This window comes from Brachyhypopomus gauderio, chromosome 3 (assembly GCF_052324685.1).
Source record: "Brachyhypopomus gauderio isolate BG-103 chromosome 3, BGAUD_0.2, whole genome shotgun sequence".
Classification (NCBI taxonomy): Eukaryota; Metazoa; Chordata; class Actinopteri; order Gymnotiformes; family Hypopomidae; genus Brachyhypopomus; species Brachyhypopomus gauderio.
Genome location: NC_135213.1, coordinates 19,380,597 through 19,406,521, shown reverse-complemented (window position 1 = coordinate 19,406,521; position 25,925 = coordinate 19,380,597). Strand labels below are relative to the sequence as shown.

Below are 25,925 nucleotides of genomic sequence, written 5' to 3'. Positions count from 1 at the left end.
CCATAGAGATCCCCAGAGACATGTCATCATACTGATCCATTAACACATTGCGTCTGTTATTGGTAAATGTCATTTGGTTTGGAACAGGTTAGACTCCAGGGATTCATTAAATTTGTAAAAACAGGAATTAATCATTAAATGTTTTAAAACTTAATGACCACAAACATTTTTATGAATTACATAATGCAATATAATTGTCAGACTAATCAGCAATGTCGAACCAACTCATACTTCATTGGAGTTCAAAATTAAAGATTTGAGCACTGTCTCCATGTTTCTTATTACAGCCAATTCGCAGTGGACGTGTGTGGGCTGATCTCGTTTATGGCATGTCACATCTTCACATTCCTGGTGCTTCTCTGCAGTGGGTCACACCTCTGCCAACCTCGAGGTGCCCGGGGTGACTGCAGCCAATCAGCTTCTTGCCCATGCCTGGGCTCTGACACCTCAGCAGAACTGCTGGGAGAAGCCATTGTGCTCAATCAGGAGTTCCACTCTGTCTCTGTGAGTTATATGCTAGGTTTCTCCCCCCATCCCTGCAACCCCCACCCTCTCCACCACCTGTCTTCCCTCTTGCTCCATGTCTGGCACTCAGAGCCTCTTCACAAGCACAGGGCTGACGGATTGGGTGTCGTCACAGGAGACGCTGGAGGCACGTATGAGCTGGTCGAGGGGAATGCGGACCGGGTTTCCTAAAGTATTCCACATTGGCAGTGCCTGCCAGGTCAAGTGGATGCTCTCAGAAGGTCAGAGGTGAGGTGCTATGGAGAGAAGAGTCCCCGACCCGCCCCCCACCGCAGTTGTGAGGAATAAACAAGACTGGCTCTAGAGTCAAGAGCCCCGCTCCCAACAAACAGCACCGCCCATAGTGCACGTCAACGCAAGCAGATGAAACAACAGTAAAAATATAGCCAGGTCTCAGTAATATTCTATAAGGGGAATTGCACATGAAAGGGAAAAGCACATACAGAAGCTTTCCGAACAAGTCTTAACCAACGGAGCATGAGCACACTTGTCAACGGCCTTGCTGCATTTTTCTTTTTTTGACTCTGTCCCTCAGCTGCCCATTTCTTGAAGAAGCACTGCAGTGATTTGTTCCAAACGTTAAATGCTTTGCATTTCTGCCACTATGTCCTACAGCACTGAGTGAAAGTGACACGTGACTGACTGTGCAACTTAATAATGTTCCGTGGTTTTAATACCAGACAAAGTGACCTCATGCAGCATTGTGGGAACATAAAGGATAATCAAATCATCTAAGTTAATGTGTTTGCTGTATAACAGAAATGTGAAGGTACAGGTTGTATCTGCATGACCTGAGGAGTAACAGCTGGTGGCGAAAGGATAAAAATATCATTTACCATTCCTGTGATAGCATATCAGAACAAAACAGGTGCGTGAAGAAAATGTGTGAACATTACAGACAGAGTTATGGATTTGTGGTGGTAAAACATCCTCTTCAAGCCTCTGAATCTAGGATAGTTATCCAGCTTATAACCCATAATGCAGTCATTAGAGCTGGGCACTCAACAAATTATATCTGGATCATTAGTCCAGCGGAGTGTCAGCAGCAGGCCTTGCCTGATAAGAGTTGACCACCTCAGCACTATAAATTACTCCTGAAAAATAATTCTGCATGTTTGCAGAAGCATATAGAATTTTAAAGAAGGTTATAGTGGCATTAAGGCATTATGGTGAATATGGAATAGCCAGCTTGTTTCTGTGTGTGAGGCCCATGATTTTCCCTGACGTTCCTGGGTCAAAGTTGCTGAGTAAAATCTGTCATTCACAGCTACAGAGGATTTTTATTGACTGACTTCCTCCCTCCGTTCTTGTTTTGGTTCACGGTCAATCGAGTTGCAGACTCTGGTGTGTTATAATACAGACACAGACTCAGCATTTATAGGTAACAGCTGCTGAAGAGCAGAATAGCCACATTACAATCTGCATGCATCACACAAATTCATGTTAGCAAGGTCCCTCTTTAAAAATACTTGCATCTAAGAGCTGTTTCTCATTTCTAAGGGCAGGCATAATTCCCAGCAACCTCATAATCTGGCTTGCATGCATCTAATTACAATGCACAAGCAGGCAATGCACAAACCAAGCAATGAGGAAATGTGGAAATCAATGTGCAGGCCATATAACAGCGATATGACAATCAACAAAGTCCTCACAATTGCAAGCAGGCAACGATTGCTCTCTCTCTTAGCTTATGTAAGCGCCTTCTCATTGAAACCTGTTGATGCATTTAATCAGGAGAGACAGAGAGCATCCAGTGTAAGCCTTCGAGCCGTGCTGGGCACCCAGCTTTCCTGCTGGTCTAGGCTCAGGGGGTGATGTCAGACTTAGATTCCCACATTCACTACAGATGGAGGGGGTATTGAACATCAATGGCTGATAGCGCAGTACTGCTTCACCACGGGGCACAAATGATGGGCCTCAATAACACCCGTCTGAGTAATGACGTTTACCAGGACAGGTGTGATTGTAGGGGTCCATGAACTCAGAACTATTGGTGTACTGTGAGTTTCAAAGTTCACTTCCTGCAGCATCTGGAAATGTCATGGGCACTTATTAATGTTACAAGCAGATTCTCAGTAGCAGGAGCAGGACCAGCAAGATGATGCTAACATCTTCTTAATCCCTGTTACACTTTGCAATCCAGTGTCATCTACATTTTCAGACTTTCTGGGTTCCAATATCCATCTCCACTGAGCCCTGCCTCTGTTGCTTAAATAACAAATCATTCGGTTTTAAATTGTTTGTGAAAAGAAAGATTAATGTATTTGTCATTATTTAGGCATATTTGCAGTCAGTCAAATAAAAGAAAGTATGTGATATGCATGGTTGGTTTGTGTACCAAACCTATAACCATGACCTAGTAGCTCTTATAAAAGTGGTTTTAAGAGCATAACATAATTTCCTTGTAACTTGGTTTACATTCCTGGAAGCAGAGATGTAGGCTGGTCTTAGACCAGTACCAATCACATTGCTTTGTAGGATGTTGCTATGGGTGTGATATATATACCCCACCCCCATCCCCATTCTACCTATAGGGCGCTGGTTCTGGGAAAGACTAATGCTTTCTTAGAGTGAACATGGAAAGATTGATGCTGCAAAACATTTTTACTTAGACCTGAGCTCATCATATCTAAGCAGAGTTGAGCAACACACTTGGTTGATTCCCTAAAAATATATATATTTTTACAATGCCCAATTAATATTGAGAAACACTGCTATACTATTATTGATTTTACTATGTGATCAGTGTTTTATTTATTTTGTTTTGTAAATGCAAACGACTCACTCTTCACCTCACAAAACATATGGTCTATGCATATGTATCACTTGCATACACGCTGACAAGCGTCACTAGAATTCACCTTTCCAGTCGGATACAAAGGAGTGTCATTTTCCCTTTATTTTCTCAACCTCCAGCAAAGCTCATTAGGGCAGAGCTAGTGTGTAAGTGTTCATCTCCTCAGCTATTCATTAAACCAAGGATAAATTTCACATTGTTCCTCACTCTCGTGAAACTTTAATCAAGCTGACAACTGTGCTCTGCGTGCCGAGGCAGCACGTGTCCACAAGGCGACCAACGCTGCTGTGTAACAGAGCCGCAGCCCCGAGCCTCCGGGCAGAAAACCTGCTTGGATCAGTCTTAATCCTGCATCGTTTGTAAACATGAAATCGATGTTGTTGAGTTTTTTTTTTTATCAAATAGTGGAAATTAGATTGTTGGGTTTCCGGTAAATGCTACCCACAGTGGCATGGAGAGTCAAATCACTACAGGATTTAAGAAGCAAACAAAAGTTGAGAGCACATTAAATGAGAACACACGTACATAAAGACAACACAAATATGTTAATACAACACACATACATACACGCAACACATCGCGAGAACACACATAGAAGACAAAAATACGTTAAGTCAGAAGACTCGTACATTAAGGCAGAATAGACATCCATTAAATCAGATTAGAAAAACGTTACATAAATCACAACATTACAAAATTGAAACATAAAATTTGCAGGAAGAATGAAAAGCGATAAAAAAACTTAAAACATTTTAGTTTTTTATAAAAAAAATCAACTTGTGCATTTAACATGATAAGCGTTTTTTGATTTTTGCAGCTGTTTTAACACTAATGTGACGTCACAATGTTTCTGCGCCGCGTGCTTTTAATTGTGTCAACAAATGTGGCATTTTTAGATGCCTTGTTTTTGCAATGTGTTTGTGCTTAGTTTGTCTTTGTGTGTTCTTTATGTGTGTCGTATTGCTTGCTTCGTAAATGCTATTGTGATCTTCGAAACACCGTAAAACGTGGGATTTAAGTGGGATTTGCAAGAAAAAATTATTTGTTTTCAGGTCTTTCTTTGGTTACATTAAACGTTCCAACCAAATTAGACAGTGCACATCAGCACAATCTCAAACTAATATATACTGTATGTTGAAATGAAGGCGTACGTCTGGAGGGAAATGACCTCTTTCTGTTTTGTTTATTCCTCACATATGCAAGTAAATCGTACAGCACTGATGATGTAGTCGCGGATGGGGTCAACTCCCATGCAATTCACCAATTCAGTTTTGACTCAGCTAATCAAATCTTAAGCCCATAAGATTCAACTCATAATAAATATGTGCCAATAGTAAGTTTTGCACATATTTTTCAAACAGATACATTAATTCACCATGTAAAATTAATTGAGTTTATGTCTTGACTTGTTGGATATGACTCAAATCTGCCACCCACAAATAATGTATTGATTCATTTTATTGACCTTCAGTAGAGGGTAATTAGTATGTAAGTAAATGCAAAAAAGCAAAACAAAAAGTATCCATTGTCTAAATCTACTGTATCTTACCAAAGTGGATCATCACTAAAGCGATGAGCACACACAGAAATCATAATCTGAGTAACACACTGAACCTCCATCCACCTATTCATTTAAGGTCCATATGGACCTCAGCATCATAAAGGAGATCTCTGTCTCATCAGTCAGTTAACCATTGTTACTGAAAAGACTAAGATGCCTCGAGGAGATATCTTAAGGGTTGGCAGAAGGTCATCTCCAGGGCAACTAAGCAGGATATTACAATGGCTGAAACAATGGCAAATCTAAACCAGAATAAAACCACACAGGGAGACAACCTGGTGCAGCCCCATCTGTTCAACTCATATTGGCACATGCGACTAATTCATCAAATTTCAAAGGAGTCTATCATTGTTTTACAGCTTCACATTTCTACCGCTGTTCACCTGCCACCCACACATATTAAAGAGGCGGAGTCAGTACGTGGTGTACACAAGCAGATGGCAGAACTGGACAGATGTATTCCTGAATCACACACGCTGTAAATGATTTTTAGCTTTAAAAATATTGGCAGCTACTCCCCGGTCATCAGCTAATAACGATCCGAGACACCATGGTGAGGGCAGATGATGGAAAATCCTCTGGAGTGGTCAGAACTGGGTCAAAGTGAACTCTAGCAGGGCAGATCTGGTTCCCACACAGCTGATTACGACAGCCTGCTCAACTCCAGAACTTCCGTCTAACGGCAAGCACGCTTGTACAAGACAAACGGTTTTTATCAGCACAGGCCTTGAGGTAGTCAATCGGGTGTTGGTGTAGGTCTACTGGTTATAGTGTCCAGAGAAGGGGAACAGGCCTTTTTAGAGGTCACCTTACCTATTTACAATAGTATGTGTCTGTGTAAGATATACCAATAATGCCTACAATGAAGGATACAAAGAATGCAGAATGGGGAATACATATGCGTATGAAGAATATGAGGTACCAAGAATAGACACCTTTATAATTCCTTTATAATTCTTGTCTGTGGATCTCGTTCCATTGCCAGGTCTTTTGGAGATGCCTTGATAAGTCATAGCTGGACCACGTTCAGTTTCTCTAAGCCCCTTCTGAAGTTCTGAAGTCACCGTGATAATCCAAAAATCATTAATTAAGGAAGCCAATCCATGAATCTGCATTGCCAAGTTGAACAAACTTGGCCTTTTTGGGATATGCAGAATGTATGTAGTTCTCACATTACATAACTGTCCACACACCAGACTTTCACATTTTAATTACTGAACATTTCGATAGTTTAGCAGGTGATAATCGAGTTCTGTTTTTCAGTGCTAATAAAAAGATGACAGAATTGTGATCACAGAAATCTGCCATATACATTGGACTGTAGGCTACAGGACTGTTGAGGTTGTTGTGCTGATGAGTTTTATATCAACAGTAGTTCCCCTACTGTGAAGAAATTTATTTCTGATATATCACATATTCTTATATGGTACAGTGCCAACTAACTCAGCCTGCTGCATAACAATGAGCAAGCACTATGAAGCAACTGAAAGCAGTTCATTCCCTCCAAAATGTATTTTAAATAGCTGACCATGCTGGCTTCCTATATCTATTATTCTACGATCTCTATTATTATAGTTATTGCTCAATGGCTCACTATAAATATGTGGTTTTTGTGTTCTGTGTTCACGTTCTGCCTTCATATAAAAATCCTTGTGGCAAAACATCTTAGCCAGCACAGCTCATCTCATGGTATGTGTTGTTGGCCTCATAAACAATTAAAGACCTTAAAATGGTGGGACATAGCCAATGAAATCGGATATAAATCAGTAAAAGCTCAAATTTAGCCTGTGCATATGCACCATTTTGAGTAGATGGGGTCTGTTTTCACAAATAATCTGTGTTTATCAGGGCACTATTATATTTCACCTGCCAAGCAACAGCAAATTGCTGGCAAAAAAAAAACAAAATTCTATAGCATCCATTTTCAGTGAAAAAGAGAAGACCGTGACATCAGAAAAGGTCAATGATGGTGTATTGAGTTCATTCTTTCATTCATTCCCCTCTCGCTCACACAAGAATGTGCTATTACCTATTACAGTATTATGCCCATTGCATGTTCCAGACTGTCATCTTAAGTTTTAACATATATCAGTGGGTGGAGATAGAATGAAAAATGTCTTAGTGGATATTGGTAGGCTAAAATGTCCCTGATTGGTGAACTGTTTTATAGTGCACTCTTGTTATTCTGATCATACTTCATCTGTATGAGGATTATGTAAAAACAAATTCAGTTTTTCCTGTGATTCTCCATTGCTATCTCAATTAAGTGAACAATACACATATGGAGAAGGACAGAGCAATGGCTGGACCTATAATGATGGTGTATTTTTGAAGTCAGTGAATATGTTTTCCAACCTAGCAATACAAACACATAACAGATCAGCAAATGAGAGTGAGTGAAACATCCTGGCGAACAGTGTGTGTTTCTGAGAGACTCGGTTTTCCTTCACACATGCCATGTTTCAGTGCCCCCCAGCTGGTCACACTGTGGGACAAGCGGAGTGCATCAAGGCTCACCATCAAGGCGTTAATTGAGCCGAAGCTACAGGCCCAAGATGGCAATGTGTGTGTGTGTGTGTGTGTGTGTTTGTTTGTTTGTCACTCTCACAACACATCAGTGCTCCCTACAGGCCATATTCAAAACATGCCTGGTCATCTTTGTTTAGTAATGTACGTGATTCTCCAAAGAAGCCCTGGGAAACTGTTATGATACACTGTTATGATACATGCTAAGGGCACTATGGTGGTTAAAATACAGTTGACAGCAACTATTCTTATTGACTAATGACTAGTGACTGTTATTTTCAGGGTGACTTTAGGTCAGAATCTCTGAGGACATTTCAGAGAACTGGTTTATCTGTGCATAATATTGCAGCTGAGATTTATATAGCCATGGCTTCAGCTATGAAGTCCTCAGATGCTTTTTGAGTCTGGCATTCAACAATGATCCAATAGCCGAGCGCAGGCCTTCAGATCAAGGCTAAATACTGTAGCAGGTGGCAGGCTAAGGAACGTCCTGTGCTGTGATGTCACCATTAATAAAATCAGGGGGTCATAAACCTATCTGTGTGGACACATGGCAAGGTAATGTCTAAAGCAGCTACAGTGTAGGATATCCCTGGGTAGGGGAGCAAACTGCAGACTACCGTGGTTATAAACTAATCATGTTTTTTTTAAGCACGTTTCTTCCAACTTAACCCAAGTACCCTTAAACAGCTACAGAAGGAAAACGATTGCCTGAAACTTTTTTTAGTAAGTTCCATCCACAGACCTCTCTGCAGTTTAATAAGATGGACACTGACTGGTTCAGATCAAGCACAGTGAAGGAGAGCTTTTGTCGACCTCTTAATGTCGCCTTAAATGATTGCTGCATAGCAACAGAAATGTTACATCATGAGGTTAAAGCAAAATTTCCAAGGTTATAATGGTGTTTTTATATGCATACTGGCACATAGATGGTATTGGTGGGTAGAAACTGCATCTATGTGATTGTGTTCAGAATACTTAAAATGTTTACCCTAATTCTGCAGTGTGTGTGTAACAAAGAGAACATGGTTGTGTTCTGACTCACTGAAGCCTCATGTGAAATTATCACATTCCTGAGGTCCTGGTATCTCATTCTTTCTAAACCCACCTCTCATCTAACAACCACATTCACTGTTAACCTGAGTTATCCAAATGATAACTCATTCTTTATCACATAAAGGAGGCATAAAAGAGGTTTGTGAAGATTTGTGAAGACCCAAATCAAGATCTGGGGTCTTGTTCATCCATCCCTGTCCAGTTGCTTTACAGCTGTTGTTTCATGTTACGTAAAAGACGGGCACTTTTTATTCCACCAGAACATGGATGAGGTCACCATGGAAACATGTAGACATCTCTTGGCTTTAGACAGATGTATGGATCCTCAGACCCTCAAGTTCAGGCAGCCACAGATATCTCTGGCCCGTGTCATGAGCGTGAGTACATTTCTCACGTGACACAGCATTTCAGGCACCTCCAGCAAAACAGAGGTCTGTTGGTTCCAAGGTGATGGACAGCCACAGGGGGATGTGTAAGCAGGGTGGAGGAATATAGACCTATCCATGTGTCACAGCCAGCTTTCCAGATATAACCCGTCCCCACCAGGGCCCCTGTTGGATCCCACTGCTGCTGCCATGTCAGTAAACCACGACGTGCTGCTGTCGTGTCAGTGGCAGAGAGCCACGCCGTGCCGTAGCCGTGTCAGTGGTGCTTCACGGATTCTCTTTCAGTTGATGTGGGCTGGGGGCTCTGGCCAACAAGCTGCCTGTGAAGTCGCTATGCCGCAAACTCCACTTCCCAACTCATTCCTTCCATAAACACCTCACAGGGGCTGGCAAAGTACCATTAGAAAGACAGAATGGAAGCTGACAGGAACACCTTGCTTTCACAATTTGACGGCCACTTTTGAGATCATTTTATTGGGCATTTGAAGAGGTATTGCAGATGTAATGTCCATGTTGTGTTATTTATACCAAAGATAAAAACCTGTCTAGCCCTGAACATTTTTCCGATTCTTGACTTCAAGTATAGAACAGCGCCCTGACAGGGAAAATTATCACTTGAGACATGAGAGCAAATTGGTTAAGAATAAATAAGCATGGTGACCAGAAAGAGGATCTCTTAATGAACGTACATCAGAGGAGGTAAAAACAGGCTTTCTAATAAGAGATCCCTCAGCTTCACACACCATTCGATACTCTCTGTCTCCACTGCAGGAGACAGGCTAATTTCAGCCGCGCCTAAATTTGATGAATGCAAATAAAAAGCGTCTGGGCTCAGAGGATGTCGGGACGGGCATGTCTCATCGGGACTCCGCTGCAGTCCTGCAGTCTGCTCTGTCCACTCACTGCATCTACCCTTGCCGGCCTCATGGCGGATGAGCTAGTGAGAAGGGGGGAGGGGGTCAACCTTCCAGCGGCAGACGGTTCACGGCGCTTTAAGGCTGTCAGAGCGCTCGCTTATACAGCTCGGCGGAGCTTGAGGGCAGGCTGTGACACCTCGACGGGCAAAGTGACCTGATGGTGACGTACACGCAGAGTGACGTGAAGCTTTTGTTCGTTGTGCATCGACTGCATAAGAGCCGAGCAACCACTCCTACTGTTAGCCCCAGCAGACAGGGACATCCACAGGTTTGAATGCAAACCACAGAAGTTACAATGAGAAGTATCTTGTACTTAAGATCTGCTTTAAGCCTTGTACATGGAAAAATTAGGTTTTAATTTGCATCTTTAATAAAAACACATGAGAAATCACTGATTCAGTACTACAGTGAAAGCTGACGCATAGGTCTCATCGCAGATAATTACTTCAGCTGTGGCCTTAAGACAAAAACACATAAATCATCTGAAGACAGCTGGAATATATTAGTGCTGCCTAAGACAGCAGACAAAACACTCTTTAACGACACAGCTTAAATACTCCCAACAGTATAAAGGATAATTGCAGTGACTGAAGGAACACATCACACACACCTTGCAGGTATGATTAAACCAAGGGTCCATGAATGCAGCATGTGTATTATGTTCTTATATCTCTGAAACATATTCACATCCATCAAGTCATTATCGCCTAGTGCAAAAAAATGAACAAGAGGATTCATCAGTGCTGTCTGCAGTTTCACTGTCCCTCAGATTAATATGAAACAGAAAATCCTAGTGAATAATATAAATGATGACTCATACAGCAGTAAGAAACAGGGAGAAGCAGCTGGTTCATTTCAGATTATGTGCTGCGTACATACAAACCCCTTCAAGCCCAGGCTGGTGTGGAGACCCCATCAGGCCATCACAGCCCTAGAGCCCTCAGACTGCATCTGGGCAGGGAAGGTCAGATCCAGGCCCTGAGCCCTGGGAACTCTCTATGGATACATCAGCTGACTGTGTTATATAACTGTTGAGTGTGTTGAGAGGGGGCGGACAGGGAGATGAAGAGGAGGAAGCGGGTGGGGAATGGGAGCTGGTTGTGAATATTATTATTATTTTAAACCTATTTTTGGCATGGTAGTGTACAGGGTGGCATTGAGTTTGAAAATTTTGGAAATGGAATTTCTTTATCGGGGATGAATAAATGTTATAGGTTCACAAGACATAGGGTCTTTTACAACTTAAACAAAATTCAAAAGACAACCTCATTTATTGCTGAATGTACAGCATTCATAAAGAACTTCACCAGCCTGGGACAGTAAAACATGTACACTGTGTACCCACTGCTGAGCCAATCATGTTCTGTCTTTCTATGAATGTCATTTCAAAGGCAGCCCAGTCGTGATACAATACTGCCCCCTGTGGGAGAATAAAAGAACAGTTCTATAAATAAGAACATTAAGCAAGTTTAATGATCACTTGCAAGCATGAGATCTATACAAAGGCACTGCAGCAAAGGCAAAAATTAAACTTTTAAAAGCTTTAGACAACAGGATGTTGAGAGAAAAACATCCAAATTACTTTCATTGTCTTTTCTGTGGAACATATTTAGTGTGCTTTTCATTAAATATAACACAAACTACATATTTAGATTATCTACCAGATTGCTCTTGACCGTTAAAATGAAAAACACAGACGTTTTCCCCCAAAATGTCAGTTTAATAGATGTTTAAAAAGTAAGGCTAAGATGCTGTGATAGGAATACCACATTATACATATCTGAGACAGATGCTTCCATGGCAACCTGATCGTGGTGTTTGGGTGGGACACCTGCGGTCACCCGAGCTTCTCACTTTCTCAGCAGTGAAGTGTCCAGTGTTACCAGACACCACACACTCACATATGTCCGCAAACGTACAGCACTCATGTAAAATAACACGCACGTGCACACAGACCAGGTCTCCATTATAAAATAGTGCATAGCTCAATTAAGGTACATTTCTGTGGTCAATCATTCAGTGATCCACTCGCGTAACTTCGATCAATCATTAAAACAAGTGATTTGAACTGAAACATTATCAAAACATTAAACCCAAGCCACCTACGTTTCATGTACATATTTATATTCCTCATATATATATGTATATTCGATATACAAAGTTACATTCTGAACTGCAAAGGCTCATTCATAGAAATAAATACTGAGATGGCGAAAAACTGCTATGTGAATTGGTCTCCCCGTCCTAGAGAGGAGGGAGAGCTGCTGAGGAAGCAGCGGTCCTTTGCGCACGCCCCCAACGCTAGTACGACAGCTAGCACGACAGCTAGTACGACAGCTAGCACGACATCAGCAAAAGGGCTGGCGCATTACGGAGGCCTGTGGTTAGAGTCTAAAAGACAAATGTACAAAAGTGTCATAAAAATAGTCATTTAGTCTCTGAATGCACGAGTCTACACAGAAGAGAGGGTTTCTTATGAAGTGTAGGGAGAGGAAACAACGCTAAATGCTGTGAGACGTACAGGATCCTAGCAGTGCTGCATAACCCATATGATCAGGCTACAACTTTCCTACATCAAGTTCAGAAAGAGCATGATCTGATCATCGAGAGAGTCACTATACAAAGTTCTACAGTTCTACTACAGTTCTTATGTGTTCCTTTGGTAAATGTAACATTCATACAGAATCGGGCATTCTGTTATTCACAAATTCTCTCCATAATCAGAAGAGAACTGTGTACTTCTGAAGCTACAAGGGCTGAAAAATGCATTTAAATCTTAAAATGTCTCCAAGTGAAAGTTGAAAGACCTGAAACAAAGAAAGGTGTGTGTGTGTGTGTGTGTGTGTGTGTGTGTGTGTGTGTGTGTGTGTGAGAGAGCAGGCACTCAAGCACACAGGCTTCTACAAGCCCCGATGTAGCCTGGGAGCAGCTGTTTGTGCAGAAGGTGCCCACGGCTGTTGACCACAGCAACTGTTTACACAGGACTCAGCTGTGCCTGATGATGTCGGGGTGCACTGTGCTCAGCTGTGCCCGTCCTGACTGTGACATGCAGAGCTATCCTGGGAAAGACGCAGCCACAAGAGAAAGCAACACAGACTGTGATCCTAAGAAAAAAAAGCCCCAACTGGATGGTCCAGATTCATCGCAGCCGACACGATTGTATTGCTGTTGGAATTACAGAGCTGTTCTAAATGGATGGCTTATCCACTGCTTGAGGGTCCAGGTCGGAACAGGACCGAGACTCGTATTGCCACAGGAGTGAATGTGCAGACTCGCTCCGAACACAAACGGCTCACAGGCCGGCGTGATGGTAGCGACTCTGACAAAAACGAGAGCAAACGTTAAAACCGAGTAAGAAAGTAACAACTTAGCAAAAGGCAGCACGCGACGGCAAAATCCTTCCGCCAGGTTCCCTCCCACCTGGCGGGGGCGGGACTGTAGGGGGAGGGGCCAGGTGTCAGTCCTCACCCACCATGACCTGCCACACGATCAGATGACTGCGCTCGGCTTTGGCCAGGAAGGGCTGCAACTTGAGGGTGGGCTCATCCAGCTCCTCACTCTCTCCACCCTCGTCTCCTGCATTGGGGGTGGAGGTGGTGGTGGTGGTGGGGGATGATGGGAAAGGGACAGCAAATACAGAAGGGTGGTGCAGGATGGAGGATGGAGCGAGGAGGAAGAGAAATGTGTATTATTTGCAAATGCAAAACTACTGTAAAAGGGTGTGTGAGATAGCGTGTGTGTGAGATACTGACCCATTCTAAAATCAATGTAGCCCTCTCCACCGCTCATGACCAGGACTGACTTGGCGAAGTCGGGTGGAGGGGTATTGGTGGCCGGCCTGTCTCCACCTGCCTCACTGCCTCCCGTGCTTGTGGGCTGCAGGACCGGGCCTGTCCCGCCAGAAACACAGGACATGACGCAAGGATGTGGGACAAACACAGAAGTGGCTACGTTTGAGATGGGAAGCTGTCTCCTGAGGGGCAGAAAGGGCTCTTGCCTCTTGCTCCAGGGATTCTGCGTGTGGCGTGGCAGAGCGTTAAGGACATGACGGAGTCGTACCTGGGACAGCGGCGAAGAACTTGACGGCATCTCGGTGGCCATGGAAACAGAGTTGGGCGTGGGACATGGAGCAGAAAGGCACAAACGTGCCTGCCGTCACTCTGTCGCTGTTCTCGTCACCATAGATACGAATTGCGCTGCTGGGTCGGTTCGTCATTCCCTGGGTGACTTTCTTACCTTTGGTGAAAAAGGAAAGGTCATAAGAGGTCATGTGAAGTAAATAAAATACCTTTACCTTTGTATTTTGAGATCTGGGGATGTAAGCACAAGTAGATATGTATACAAGTACAATTAAGTGTGCATATTTTAAAGTCTGGAAGATGCTCGTCTGAAGCGTCTACCCAAAGCTCAGTTCGCAGCACACGACTAACTAGGGTTGTGGGTATGTTGGTCTGCTTGAGCAACACGTGGTGTGGAGGCGTGACAGTACGTACTCTCCGTAAGGGGGATGGAGATGATCACGCCGTTGCCTGTTCCGACCCACAGGCGGTTACATGAGACCATCAGCGCCGTGATCCTCACGAAGGAGAAACCCAGCTTTCCAGTGCCTGAGACACGCACACGAACAGATGCAGACCGGTCAAAAAAACGACACACACACTTTGGCCCTGTTGCGGCGATGACGACCTTGCGTGGAGAGCGAAAGTCGGGATGGGCCAGAGTGAAGCCAAGGCCTGACGCGCTCACCCAGCATCTTGCTGACGTAGGGCTCTATGTCCACGTCCTGCAGGTGCTGGTAGGTGTGGGCGTGGAACAGGCGTAGCGTGGAGTCCAGCCGGATGGACACCCAGATGCCGTCGCCGTCCCATGCCAGTTGCCTGACCTGGCTCTCTTTGCGGGGGTGGGCGTCGAAGGACTTCTGCATGGGAGCCAGAGTGGGATAAGGAGAACAGGCGTCAGCACTCTCGCACTCGGCATTGAAAACCGACAATGATGACGAGGCCGTCGAAACACGAGGCGCTTTTAGCAAGAACATGAAGGAGCTTGAGCTGGCCTGACCTCGATCTTCATGGCTTTGGGCTGGATGACGTAGATCTTGTTCCGGTAGCCACACCACACTTTATCATGCACCACCGTCATGCAGCGGATGGAGTGGTGTGGGCGGCCCAGATCCAGCAGGTGGTAGTTGGTCAGGTCCCACTGGCCGTCTGCCCAGGGACATGGAGGCACTCGGTCAGAACTGACCTGAGAGGTCTAAGAAAACCTCGAAAGGTTTTTCTTGTGCTCTTTTCACAGCTGGGTTCCGCACGGAAACCTCTGAAGGCATCATGAGCTGCTCTCACGACAAAACATTATTTGGGCATCGTGGCCGAACTGGTGGTGCGGAGAATAGACATCATAACTTACCGACTCCTCTGTGGAAGATCGCCAGAGTGCCGTCAGCCAAAGCCACTAAAACTCTGCCCTTCACATGTCTTCAGGAAAGGGGGGAGCATCAGAGAGAGAGAGAGAGAGAGAGAGAGAGAGAGAGAGAGAGAGAGGGGGGGGAGTGACCAACACTGAATGCATGTAACTTCCTTCTATTACAAGGTTTTGCAGATAACACCATCTGTTCTACTTACACAATACCCAAGATGGAGTCCTTCAGCTTTATTGAGTGAAGGCACTTTCTCCACTGTGCGACAGAGGAGTGGACGTACACACTGCAACACACGGGACATTAGGGTTAAAGGTTACACCAACTCCCCCAAACGGCTCCCCATTTTCACTGCACAACCCTAACTAATTCATCTACAGGCAGGCTGACAGAGTGAAGGGCCTCTCACCAGCCGTTCTGGGCCCCCAGCCACATGGTGGGCAGCACGCTGCTCATTTTGCTGGCCTCCTCCCTCATCAGGTCCTGGTCTTCAGGCAGTGAGCTCAACCCGTCCTTCACCAGATCACATTCCCTAAAACACCATTGAGCAGGAAACTATGAGACTTCATTATAAAGCCCTCATAATGACTTCATAAACTCTTTAATATTCACGTGCTAGACGTGCCACACCCAGCAACACCGTACTGAGTTCAGTCCCTGTAGAGCGAAAGCGTCCCAGGCCTTCTCAGATCATATAATGAAAATGGAAAAGCCTTTGAACACAGCAGGCGGCTGAGCCGCACCTCTGAGTGTACGTTGACGTCGCGTCTCCTGTGTTCTGGACTCCTAGAGGGTCGGTGAACACGTGCTCCGTGTAGACCCCAGACTGGCATTCCTCTGCAGTGATGGCGCTGCTGCTCTCCGTGGCCTCCAGCGCCTCCTCGGCCGCCGCCATGCCAGACTGCTGCTGCTGCCCCAGCACGTCGCCCAACCCTGGGCAGAGAGGCACAGCACAGCTGGGTGAGAGAGCCAGTTCCCCGGCAGGAAAACCGTACACACGCGGCGCTCTGATCTGTGATGGATTATCTCACGTGACCCATTCATTCATGCAACTCCATTTACTCTACATAGGGCCAGAAAAAGGACTGCAATGGAGAGATGATCACCACCGATGCCTGACTGATGTAAAATCAAGTGAATGCTGATGGAGGATGTGGTACCGGAGTCTTGGGTGGACTCCCCCTCCGTGGACTGTGGGTCTGCGGTCTGGGGGATGGCCACAGGTCCCTCCACAGAGCAGCCTACAACGGTGATGCCGTCCAGAACGCCCTCGGAGCCCCCGGGACCACCGTCCGCCTCCGCACCTGCCCGCCTCACGCCTTCGGTCCCAGTGGCCACGGCCCCCGCCGCCACCTCTTCGCCCGCTGGGTAGTCCGTCTCCCGGGCACCTAGAGGGCAGACACCCGGGGTCGGTCAGAGGCGTTGGGGGGGGGGTCTCGCACGAGACTGCGTGAGGTGGCACTCGTCTCACCTGGCACGCTGGTGATGCAGAGCACGTGCGAGTTGCAGACGTAGAAGTTCTCCAGGATGTTGGCCGGCTGGTTGGCGTCGATCACGATGACCTTGGAGGTGGCGTGGGTGCTGGTGCAGATCCACACCAGGCTGGAGAGTTCGTCCTGCTGCCGCAGCTCCGTCTCCTGCTCCTGCAAGCGCACACGCCCCCACCCGCCTCCGTCAGCATCGCCAGCTGCCGCTCTGCTTCTCGCCTACACTGGGGTGACACGACTGCACTGGCTGCTGTGTGTGAGGGTGTGGCTACCTTGAGCTCCTGCTCCAGCCGGTCCAGGCTGCTCTGAGAGCCTTTGGCTTTTCGGCGACTGAAGCCGCTCTCCACTCCAGAGACGTCTCTGTAGAAGACGCTGGCTCCCACAATGGAACCTCCGTCACGGGTCTTTCCTCCCGACAGATTCACGCCCGCAGCACACCACAGCTAAAGAAGACAGACCCGAACACACACACACACACACACACACACACACACACACACACACATCAGACAAGGTGCTCATTGTGCATAAAACTATTAACAACTTAGCAGATATAACCTCATCTCACCTTCATGGAAACATCCTTCTCATTTAGAGGTCTGAGGTAAACAGGCACTGGTAAATTCTTCTTACCGTCTGCCTGCCCACCGTTGGAAATCTTAAAAAAGTGACAAGCTGCTCAGTTCTCCAAAGGCTTCCAGAACATATTCCAACACCATCACCAGATGCATAAGGGCTGTACCTTGTGTTTCTGGGGCAGACTCCAGCCGTACGCCTGCACCCTGCCATCATCCTTCTGGACATGAGCCTTCACCTGCCTGTACTGGGCTCTCTTCTGTTCCCTGCGTGACACGATGTTCTCCGCCTCCGGCCTGTGACCACACACACACACACACACACACACACACACACACATTAAACACAGCCCAGGAGCTTGTTGGGATGAGGGTCACAGCAGGGGCCACTCACTCTTCGTTGAGGAAGTCGAAGGCCCTGGACTTGTCGCTGGGCAGCTGGGCGAGTGTGCTACTCCTCTTCTTGACGGAGGGCACGATGTGTGAGGTGGGTGCGTTGTACTTCACGTTGACTGGAGCCTCCGGCTTTTTGGCAGCGCCGCTAGACGACGAGCTGAAGAGCCTGCTGAAACTGTGGATGGGAAGAAGGGGGGAGGGACAGAGAGAGAGAGAGAGAGAGGGAGAGAGAGAGAGGGGGGAGGAGGGAGAGACAGACGACACAAAGACTGATATGCAGACACAAGCAGGAGTGGCAGCAGTGTTAGCAGTGTTAGCGGTCACAGATCAACAGTTAAGGAGTCAGTGGGTCACAACCCAAACACAGGGAACCCCCCCCCCCCCCCCCCCCCCCACCTGCCTTAGCGATGATTTACTATTTCCTCTCTGCTGTAAATGCTCCTCAAGCACAACACCAAGCACACATTAGAGTTACGGAAGACCAGGGGAAACATCAATGCTCTTATCGACCCCTTAAATGACTCTGCGTGGTCAAACTACACGCAGGCGTCACACAAGCGAAGCACTCCGCAAACATCCTAATACACACGAAGGCTACTGCAGCGTCGTCATCACTAAGCGAGCTGCAGAGAGGTCCTGAACTCTACGCAAGCCCCGCCCACCACCCACCCACCTTCTGCAAACACACGGACAACAGGAGGCGGGTTAAAAGGCACACGAAAGGGACAACAACAGAAGAACAAAGGCATGAGTATGTAACCAACAACATCCAGAAGATTCAAAATAACCCAGAAAATTCTCAGAAGCCCCCAAACAAGGGAGCGGCTACGTGCTGTGAGACGCAGAGGTGGGATATCGAAGGGCGGGGGGGGAAAGCCCAAAAAACAGAACACGGTGAGTCTTATGCAATAAGAGCAGGAGCAGCACGCCGAGCTCCCCTCCAGCTTTTGTAATGTGTTAGTTTGGCTGTGAATGCTCGTCATAAAGGGTTTAACAGAAAACCATTCCCAAATCCAAGAGCATGTTTTGAATTTAAAGAGCCAGACCAAGTGCAAGAGTGGATTTACTAGCATTTCTAAAGATTTACCTACATCCTGGATGGAAACAAAGTTTTAAAAATAATAAATAAATAAAATAGGACATGAAAGAAAAGAAGAGGGAGAGACACAAAATGAAGGCCAACACAACACGCGGTAATATTAACAGCACTGGAAGGAGAGAGGGAGCTTACAACTGCCAGATGCTGGACCTCTTCTTCTCCGTCAGGGCTGGGTTCTCCCTTGAGGCTCTGTGTAGGAAGACATGGAAAATTTCACATTTGTTTGCGACCGATATACACCACAACAATCACAGTAAATGAACTGCACACATAACTGGCCAGTGTCATATAATCTTACACACATTTTTGCCCTGTAAACATGGACTGGCAAAGAGAACCCAAGAACGCCTGCTTCACAATCACAAGAGCAGTAACGCTGTGAGATGGTGGCGGAAGTGGAAGGGGCGTGACCCGGAGGTGGATCACAGGCTCTGTCTCGCCACTCACCGGATCATCTCCGTCCATCTGACGGCCTCTTGCAGCTCCATCAGCCTCTCCTTGTACTGGTTCCTCTCCATCAGGACGCGAGCCATCTCCACCCGCGTAAACCGCTTCCGTTGGGCCGTGGGAACGTCGCTCTGCAGGGAAACACCTCACGCCCTCAGGAGCCTGAACTTCAGCAGGGCCTCGTTCACATCACTGAGTGCTAACCACGCGCAAACGCTTGTGGGCGGGAGATGGTGAACTCACGTCGTCTTCCTCCTTCGTCTTCTGTCTGGTCGTCTCCAGCTCTGCCCGGACCCTGTTGGAATGAAAACATTAGCATTACACGACACATCTGAAGACAAACACAGACACAGACTTTGACAAACAAAAAGACTTTATCATGTTGTAAGGAGTGTGTCCTGTAGGAAACAAGGTAAGCAACAGGCCAGCCAGAAAAACAAGAGACCATCAACAACCTGCTGCTGTCAAACTGACACGCTATCTGAAACGGAAAAGCGTCAAATGAAGCTGAAACGTCTTTAACATGTTTTGTTCTTTTATGTGTTTTGTTCTTTGCAGTCTTTATTACCACAGGAATTGTTGTTGGAAATCAGTGTTTGCACACCAACATATAAAATATTCACTGGAGCAGCATGAATGAAGGGCTGCCAAACGACGGTCTTGCCTTTAGTGCTGTTGCCATGTGAGTGAGTGTAATAGCCAAGTGGGCGTGTGTAAACGTGCTTGCCTCTTAAGCTCCTCCTCCAGATCTCTGTTCCTCTCCTCCAGTCTAACTTTGGCCTGCTGGAGCACCTCCATCTCCCCCTGCAGAACCTCCTTCTCACACGTCAGCTCATCCACACGGCCAATGAGGTCATTCTTGACCACGTTAAGAGCATTCCTGCCACACACACACACACACACACACACACACACACACACACACACACACACACACACACACACACACACACACACACACACACACACACACACACACACACACACACACACACACACACACACGGTTAATGCAATGCTTTTTCAAGTTGCTGCGAATCCAAAAATGTGCAGCAGAGGGCAGCATCCAACAGGCTTAAACAGGATCACAACCAAGCACCAGGACAGTCTGGTTATTACAATCAATCAGCAGATGATTAAAATCTTTAAAATCTTACTTTGTCTCTAGGAGCTGGGAATTCTCCTGGATGAGATGTTCTACTTCACGGCCCATACCTGCATTAAGCAACCCACATTTAATCACTGTTTACATTATCCATATCTATGCTGACCCCTTCTGGAAAAAAAAACATAAATAGACCTGTGTTTCACAAGAACCCAAAACAAATCTACAGACAGCATATTTTCCATGATTGTATCAGCCCTAGGAGGGACTAAAAACAAAGAAGATAACATTTTAAAGAGGCATGCTATAAAACATTTACCAAACAAAGTAATGTCTGAAATCGGTAAACAACACAGATGTAAGTAGCAAAAAGTAACCAGGAAAAATAAGTAACCAAAATAAATGAAAAAAGATATTATTAAGGAGAATAAAGCATTATGAGGGAGCAGAGAGCTGGTTATGTACATTTGGGATAAACACAGTCCAAACCTCAAAAGGATCTTCAATAACAGATACAGATACACAATGGATTATGATGAATAAGGAAGATTCCCTGAGCTCAATCTGAGCTTCCAGCATCAAAGCCAAGAGGTGAATGAAAACAGGGAAATGAATGAAGCTCCTACAGAGAAACATGAGGTCAAGATGACACACACGGCTCTAGCAGCCTGGGACATACATGAGCACGGAGATGGAAGAGGGGGCGTTTCATGGGACCGTGATATCCTCTCAAACGTGCTCCTTCTGAAACAGGGCACTGCTGGATTAGCACATGGCACCAAGGAAAACACGGACTCACCCAGCAGATCGGCTCCTTCGTCCACATCTCCTATGAGGTCGTTTCCTGCCGAGGAAAGCTCTTCAAACAGGGAGTCAGTGTTGCGGTCCAGAGCCATGTTCTCAGCGCCTTTAGTGGGAGTGCTGCGGAACAAGACGTGAGAGACAGAAGCTGAGGGACACGGGAGACACCAACAGAGTCCCGGAAGAGCCAGACCTGTTTGTCTAAAAGGGTCTGAAATGTCATAGGTCATTGCTCCTTTTCTATAGTGGAGTGATTACATCATGGCGGTGATAAAGGAGTGATGGTGTCAGTGCCGGGAAGATGATTGGATGATTGGAGGTCATACCTGGAGCCTTTGCAGCCACTCAGGTCCATGTCAAGTTCAGGGGTCGACTCAATAATCGCCTGCACCTCTGATCTCTCTGTGCTTTCGTTTACATCTGTTCAGATGCACAAAACATTTCAGAAATAGTGCCATGAATATGGATACACCAACAGTTTTATAAGCTATCTCTGCATGTTAACCAACTTCTCAAATGATTAGAACTGTGTGGCTTCTCTTACTGGATGATTCGCCAGCACAGTCATTTCAATATTATTCAGTCTCACTCAGCACAAAAAGATGTCAGCAGTTAGGTGTGAATGACTAACTAAGCCATTTAATCCCAGTGATTCAGTTACTGTCACAATGACTCCAATGCAGTTCTGGTCTAACGGGAATGACAAAAATACTTTATTTTAATCTTAATAAATTATCTGATTTTTTTTTTTTTAAGAAGATTTTAGATCTTTTTAGATCTTACACTCAGCTGAGACAGACTCACTGCTAATCCCTGAGATCACCTCAAAGATCTAATGCTGGAAGATCATTCTAATGTCGGAAGATCTAAATTCCACCATAGGGTTCCAAAGAATTTTAAGCACAATACTGCTATTACAGAAAAAAAAAAACATTTACATAAAGACTTCTAACAAAAACAATGACTGAATGAATAATTAATTATTCCCATTAATGAGTTATTTTGACTAACAGAGGTTTACGTTGAATACATAATTGCCTGTTTTCACATGTAGGACAAAGATGACCACAATAAGCAGATGATCGTGAATGTCCACTTAGAGACAGGTGGATGTTCACTCAGAGACAGCAGGACTAACCATTAGTTTGTCCTCCTGCAGCGTCCTGTACTCTAATGTTCTTATTGCTGTCCGGCTTCCCGCCGCTGGAATTCAGGTTCCTCTGTAGACACTCGGCCTCCTCACCACGTGGCGTGCGTTCTAATGCCATGGAAACGTCTAAGGTCGCCGCGGACGTGGTAGCTGCCGACCTGGAAGCATTTGAGAGTTCATCCTAAAACAGAAGATCACATAGTCCGTGAGACAGTTGTTACAATGACACACACATCTTAATATGACATATTACCAGTCAGTTTAGGCACCCAAGTGCTAATGGAGTCTGGGCACCCAACATAGCTTACAGTATTTATCACTTAAAAACCAACATGGTCAACACCCAGAAACTCTTCAAGCATCATTTCCAGTGTCCTGCTGCTAATGTGTTTCTGTCCATCAACAAGTGCACAGAGGGGAGTGCAGGAACACAGTCTCTCCATCTTCAGCTGGTTTACATGTGCAAAAGGGTAAGAATGTTGCACAAAGTCTCACAGCAAATCTACAGCAGAAAACTCAAGGACGGGCACAGGTAGCAGGTAGGAGTAGGGAGCTACAGCAGTCACTAACATTATACATGTAACATAAAATCGTTCAGGCTGGAAAAACTCATGGTGCTGTAGTTAGTAATGAATCGGGCTGTAATGAATATTGTAGTTAGTAATGAATATTGTTAAATCACACGGCAACTTATCAACCACACAGATGCTGTATGCAACCAAAATACTGGACTACATTTTCATATGCTAAAGAAGATCTGTAGAAAAACATTCAAGATTATCCAAAACTAACAGGCCTCAATTAATTGCATTTCATTCATCAAATGACATTCTATAACACCAAGACACGGCACACTGCAGTCCATGGGACGACGGCTGCATGCAGCTGCCCACGGCCCGTGATCACGCAACACAGAAACACACGGTTCTCGGCGCTCCGACAGATCGGGCTACCTCACTGCTGTCGGTCCCAGGACACTCCAAACTCTCCTGCGCACTCTTACCCTCCTCTCTCCCGAGGGACTCGTGTGAATCCAGCTGTCCCAAGAGAGAGGCACAGTCAGCAGCCTCTCTGAACACTCACAACACCCCCGGAGAGGATGACTTCAGGCTAACCGTCGTCACCTTTTGAACTCACCGCGTTGATCTGATGCACTAGTGGCCATTGTGTGCACGGGCCACCCACTGCATCAGGCCAGGTTTGCTTCTATGGTATTAGTTACCCTCATGCACAATCTACACGGACTATCGTTTGTGGATTCCGCACAGTATCGTCGATGTCGATGTCCCCAAAGTCTCAAACAGCCTGGGAGAGATTAAGTGGCCCTGGGCTAGAGTGCTAAGCAGGTTACCGTGTGTATATTTAACCCAGGGTCATAAAGTACTGCAAAACAGGAGTGCCTCACTCTTTAGAGATGCTTTATTAATATCACTCTATGTAAAATCTTCTAGCTTCAAACAATAAAAAGAAGGATAAAAATCACTCTCATGTATATACATTTGTAGGAGACCGTGTTGGGTCACATGGCTGTGGGATGGTGGAGTGAGGGTTCTGTTGGGTCACATGGCTGTGGGATGGTGGAGTGAAGGTTCTGTTGGGTCACATGACTGTGGGATGGTGGAGTGAGGGTTCTGTTGGGTCACATGGCTGTGGGATGGTGGAGTGAGGGTTCTGTTGGGTCACATGGCTGTGGGATGGTGGAGTGAGGGTTCTGTTGGGTCACATGGCTGTGGGATGGTGGAGTGAGGGTTCTGTTGGGTCACATGGCTGTGGGATGGTGGAGTGAGGGTTCTGTTGGGTCACATGGCTGTGGGATGGTGGAGTGAGGGTTCTGTTGGGTCACATGGCTGTGGGATGGTGGAGTGAGGGTTCTGTTGGGTCACATGGCTGTGGGATGGTGGAGTGAGGGTGTTGGTGTCACTCCTCTCCACTAGAGGGCGCCGCTCTTGTATTAAGTGCTGGCGTTCTGACAGCCAAGTAAGAAATACGGCGAGACGGCTCATGTGGCTGAGACGGCTAAACAACTAGCATATTTAAATGCAGTTAAAATTGCACACAAAAGTTAAAATAACATTGCCCCAACGTGGTAAGTGATTCGGTTTTATATTGATCATCTGTTAGTTTCTGTGTTATTATGCCTGAGTGTTTTATGTGAGATACGTCGCTGTATTTAATTTAGAATGTCTGTGAAATGTACGAGTTTGGTTTAAGTTTGTGTTTAGATATGTAACGACCTCATATTATGTGTATTTATTTGTATTATTCTGAATATTATATTTTCATTCATTTACAGTTTAACCAGTGATTTACAGTTAATGCTGTGTGTAACCAGAGGGCAATAAAAAACAAGAAACAAAACACAACAACGAAGTTTATGTTATTCGTAACATAAAGTTAAACACGTGGCTCCATCATGTCGAACCTAGAAGAGTCTGAGGGAGAATTAGACCTTGTGACAGTGAAGAGGAAGCGAGGACAAGCTAAAGCAGCCATAACTAAAATGATAACAGCTGCAAATGTACATATGAGAGAAAATGAGCCTGAAAGTTTGAAGGCAGCACTGGAGAGCCTCGACCTAGCTGTCGCTCGATTCCAGGAGATACACAGGCTTTATCATGATAGGCTCGTTGACGACAATGACAAAGAAGAATCAGAAGCCTACGAGAAGGTAATCTTGATGAGTGTTCACGATGTGCGTCACGATGCTCTAAGCTGGCTGCAAGAAGTAAACACTCCTGGTGAAATTGACACCATAGATCCAAATTATCCAGTCAAGGAAGCTCCAGATAACATAGATGATGACAACCCCATATCAGCTGAGCTAGAAAACCTACGTGCCTTACGAGAGAAAGAACGAGAGAAATTTGAACTGCTGCTTAAGCGCAACGCAGAGGAGTTAGAACTGGAACTCCAGCGCATGCATCACAAAGCAGAGCTAGACGCACAGATGTTGCACAACCAACAAAAGATACAAGCTACAACAAATCTTTATTCTACACCCAAGGCTGGCAAGAGCCCATTAACAATGCGACCATCACTGTCACCGACATCGGAAGATTCAATCTCACAACTGCTTGAATTGTCAAGGCTGCAGTGTCAAGCCCAAGTAGACACTCTCAGGCTCCCACCAACTAATCTAATTAAGTTCAATGGTGACCCCCTTCAGTACTGGAAGTTCATTAGACTTTTCACCACAATGGTGGACAAAGAGTCTGTTGCTGCAGAAGAGAAGTTAACTCGTCTACACCAGTACACTGAAGGGAAAGCTCAAGATGCTATTAGTCACTGCTTATACAATCCCAATCCCAGTGCAGGGTTCCAGGAAGCAATGGAACGGCTGAGAACAAGATTCGGAAATCCTCATACCATCTCCCAGGCTTGGGTTGAGAAAGTTTTGAACTTTAAAGAGATAAGAGATAATGTGCAACTGAGAGATTTTGCAGACCAACTGAGAGGCTGCAAGGATACACTTTCTGCCATGAAGTGTGAGGAGGAGCTCAGTGGTCGCCGTATATTAGTTGAAATAATCAGCAAACTACCACCAGATCTTAGATCCAAATGGTTGAATATAAACTACGATATCACTAAGGCGGGACGTCTACCAAAACTCGAGGACATTGTCAACTTTGTTGAGACAGAGGCTGAGAAGAGAGCTGATCCAGTCTTTGGTAGCATAGTGAA

The 25,925-nt window shown here is 45.6% G+C and overlaps 1 protein-coding gene across 3 annotated transcripts in view; it reads right to left on the bottom strand.

Moving 5' to 3' along the window:
- Positions 1 to 11,467: 11,467 nt before the first annotated feature.
- Positions 11,468 to 25,925, bottom strand: part of spag9b (sperm associated antigen 9b) — a 39,945-nt gene continuing 25,487 nt past the window's right edge. For 2 of the 3 annotated variants that reach the window (XM_077000065.1, XM_077000067.1), the window contains 25 exons: positions 23,198 to 23,281; positions 22,233 to 22,425; positions 21,421 to 21,514; positions 21,093 to 21,214; positions 20,346 to 20,403; positions 19,916 to 20,068; positions 19,432 to 19,483; positions 19,189 to 19,319; positions 18,874 to 18,930; positions 17,641 to 17,817; positions 17,414 to 17,543; positions 17,240 to 17,329; positions 16,944 to 17,114; positions 16,656 to 16,827; positions 16,345 to 16,572; positions 15,928 to 16,117; positions 15,594 to 15,716; positions 15,390 to 15,470; positions 15,175 to 15,242; positions 14,827 to 14,975; positions 14,515 to 14,686; positions 14,262 to 14,375; positions 13,828 to 14,004; positions 13,521 to 13,658; positions 11,468 to 13,344 (listed from right to left, as the gene is read on the bottom strand). In XM_077000065.1, the coding sequence (XP_076856180.1) occupies positions 13,226 to 13,344; positions 13,521 to 13,658; positions 13,828 to 14,004; positions 14,262 to 14,375; positions 14,515 to 14,686; positions 14,827 to 14,975; positions 15,175 to 15,242; positions 15,390 to 15,470; positions 15,594 to 15,716; positions 15,928 to 16,117; positions 16,345 to 16,572; positions 16,656 to 16,827; positions 16,944 to 17,114; positions 17,240 to 17,329; positions 17,414 to 17,543; positions 17,641 to 17,817; positions 18,874 to 18,930; positions 19,189 to 19,319; positions 19,432 to 19,483; positions 19,916 to 20,068; positions 20,346 to 20,403; positions 21,093 to 21,214; positions 21,421 to 21,514; positions 22,233 to 22,425; positions 23,198 to 23,281 (3,243 nt within the window). In that variant the 3' untranslated portion in view covers positions 11,468 to 13,225. The remainder of the gene's footprint in view (positions 13,345 to 13,520; positions 13,659 to 13,827; positions 14,005 to 14,261; positions 14,376 to 14,514; positions 14,687 to 14,826; positions 14,976 to 15,174; positions 15,243 to 15,389; positions 15,471 to 15,593; positions 15,717 to 15,927; positions 16,118 to 16,344; positions 16,573 to 16,655; positions 16,828 to 16,943; positions 17,115 to 17,239; positions 17,330 to 17,413; positions 17,544 to 17,640; positions 17,818 to 18,873; positions 18,931 to 19,188; positions 19,320 to 19,431; positions 19,484 to 19,915; positions 20,069 to 20,345; positions 20,404 to 21,092; positions 21,215 to 21,420; positions 21,515 to 22,232; positions 22,426 to 23,197; positions 23,282 to 25,925) is intronic. The other variant, XM_077000066.1, reaches the window with a different exon arrangement.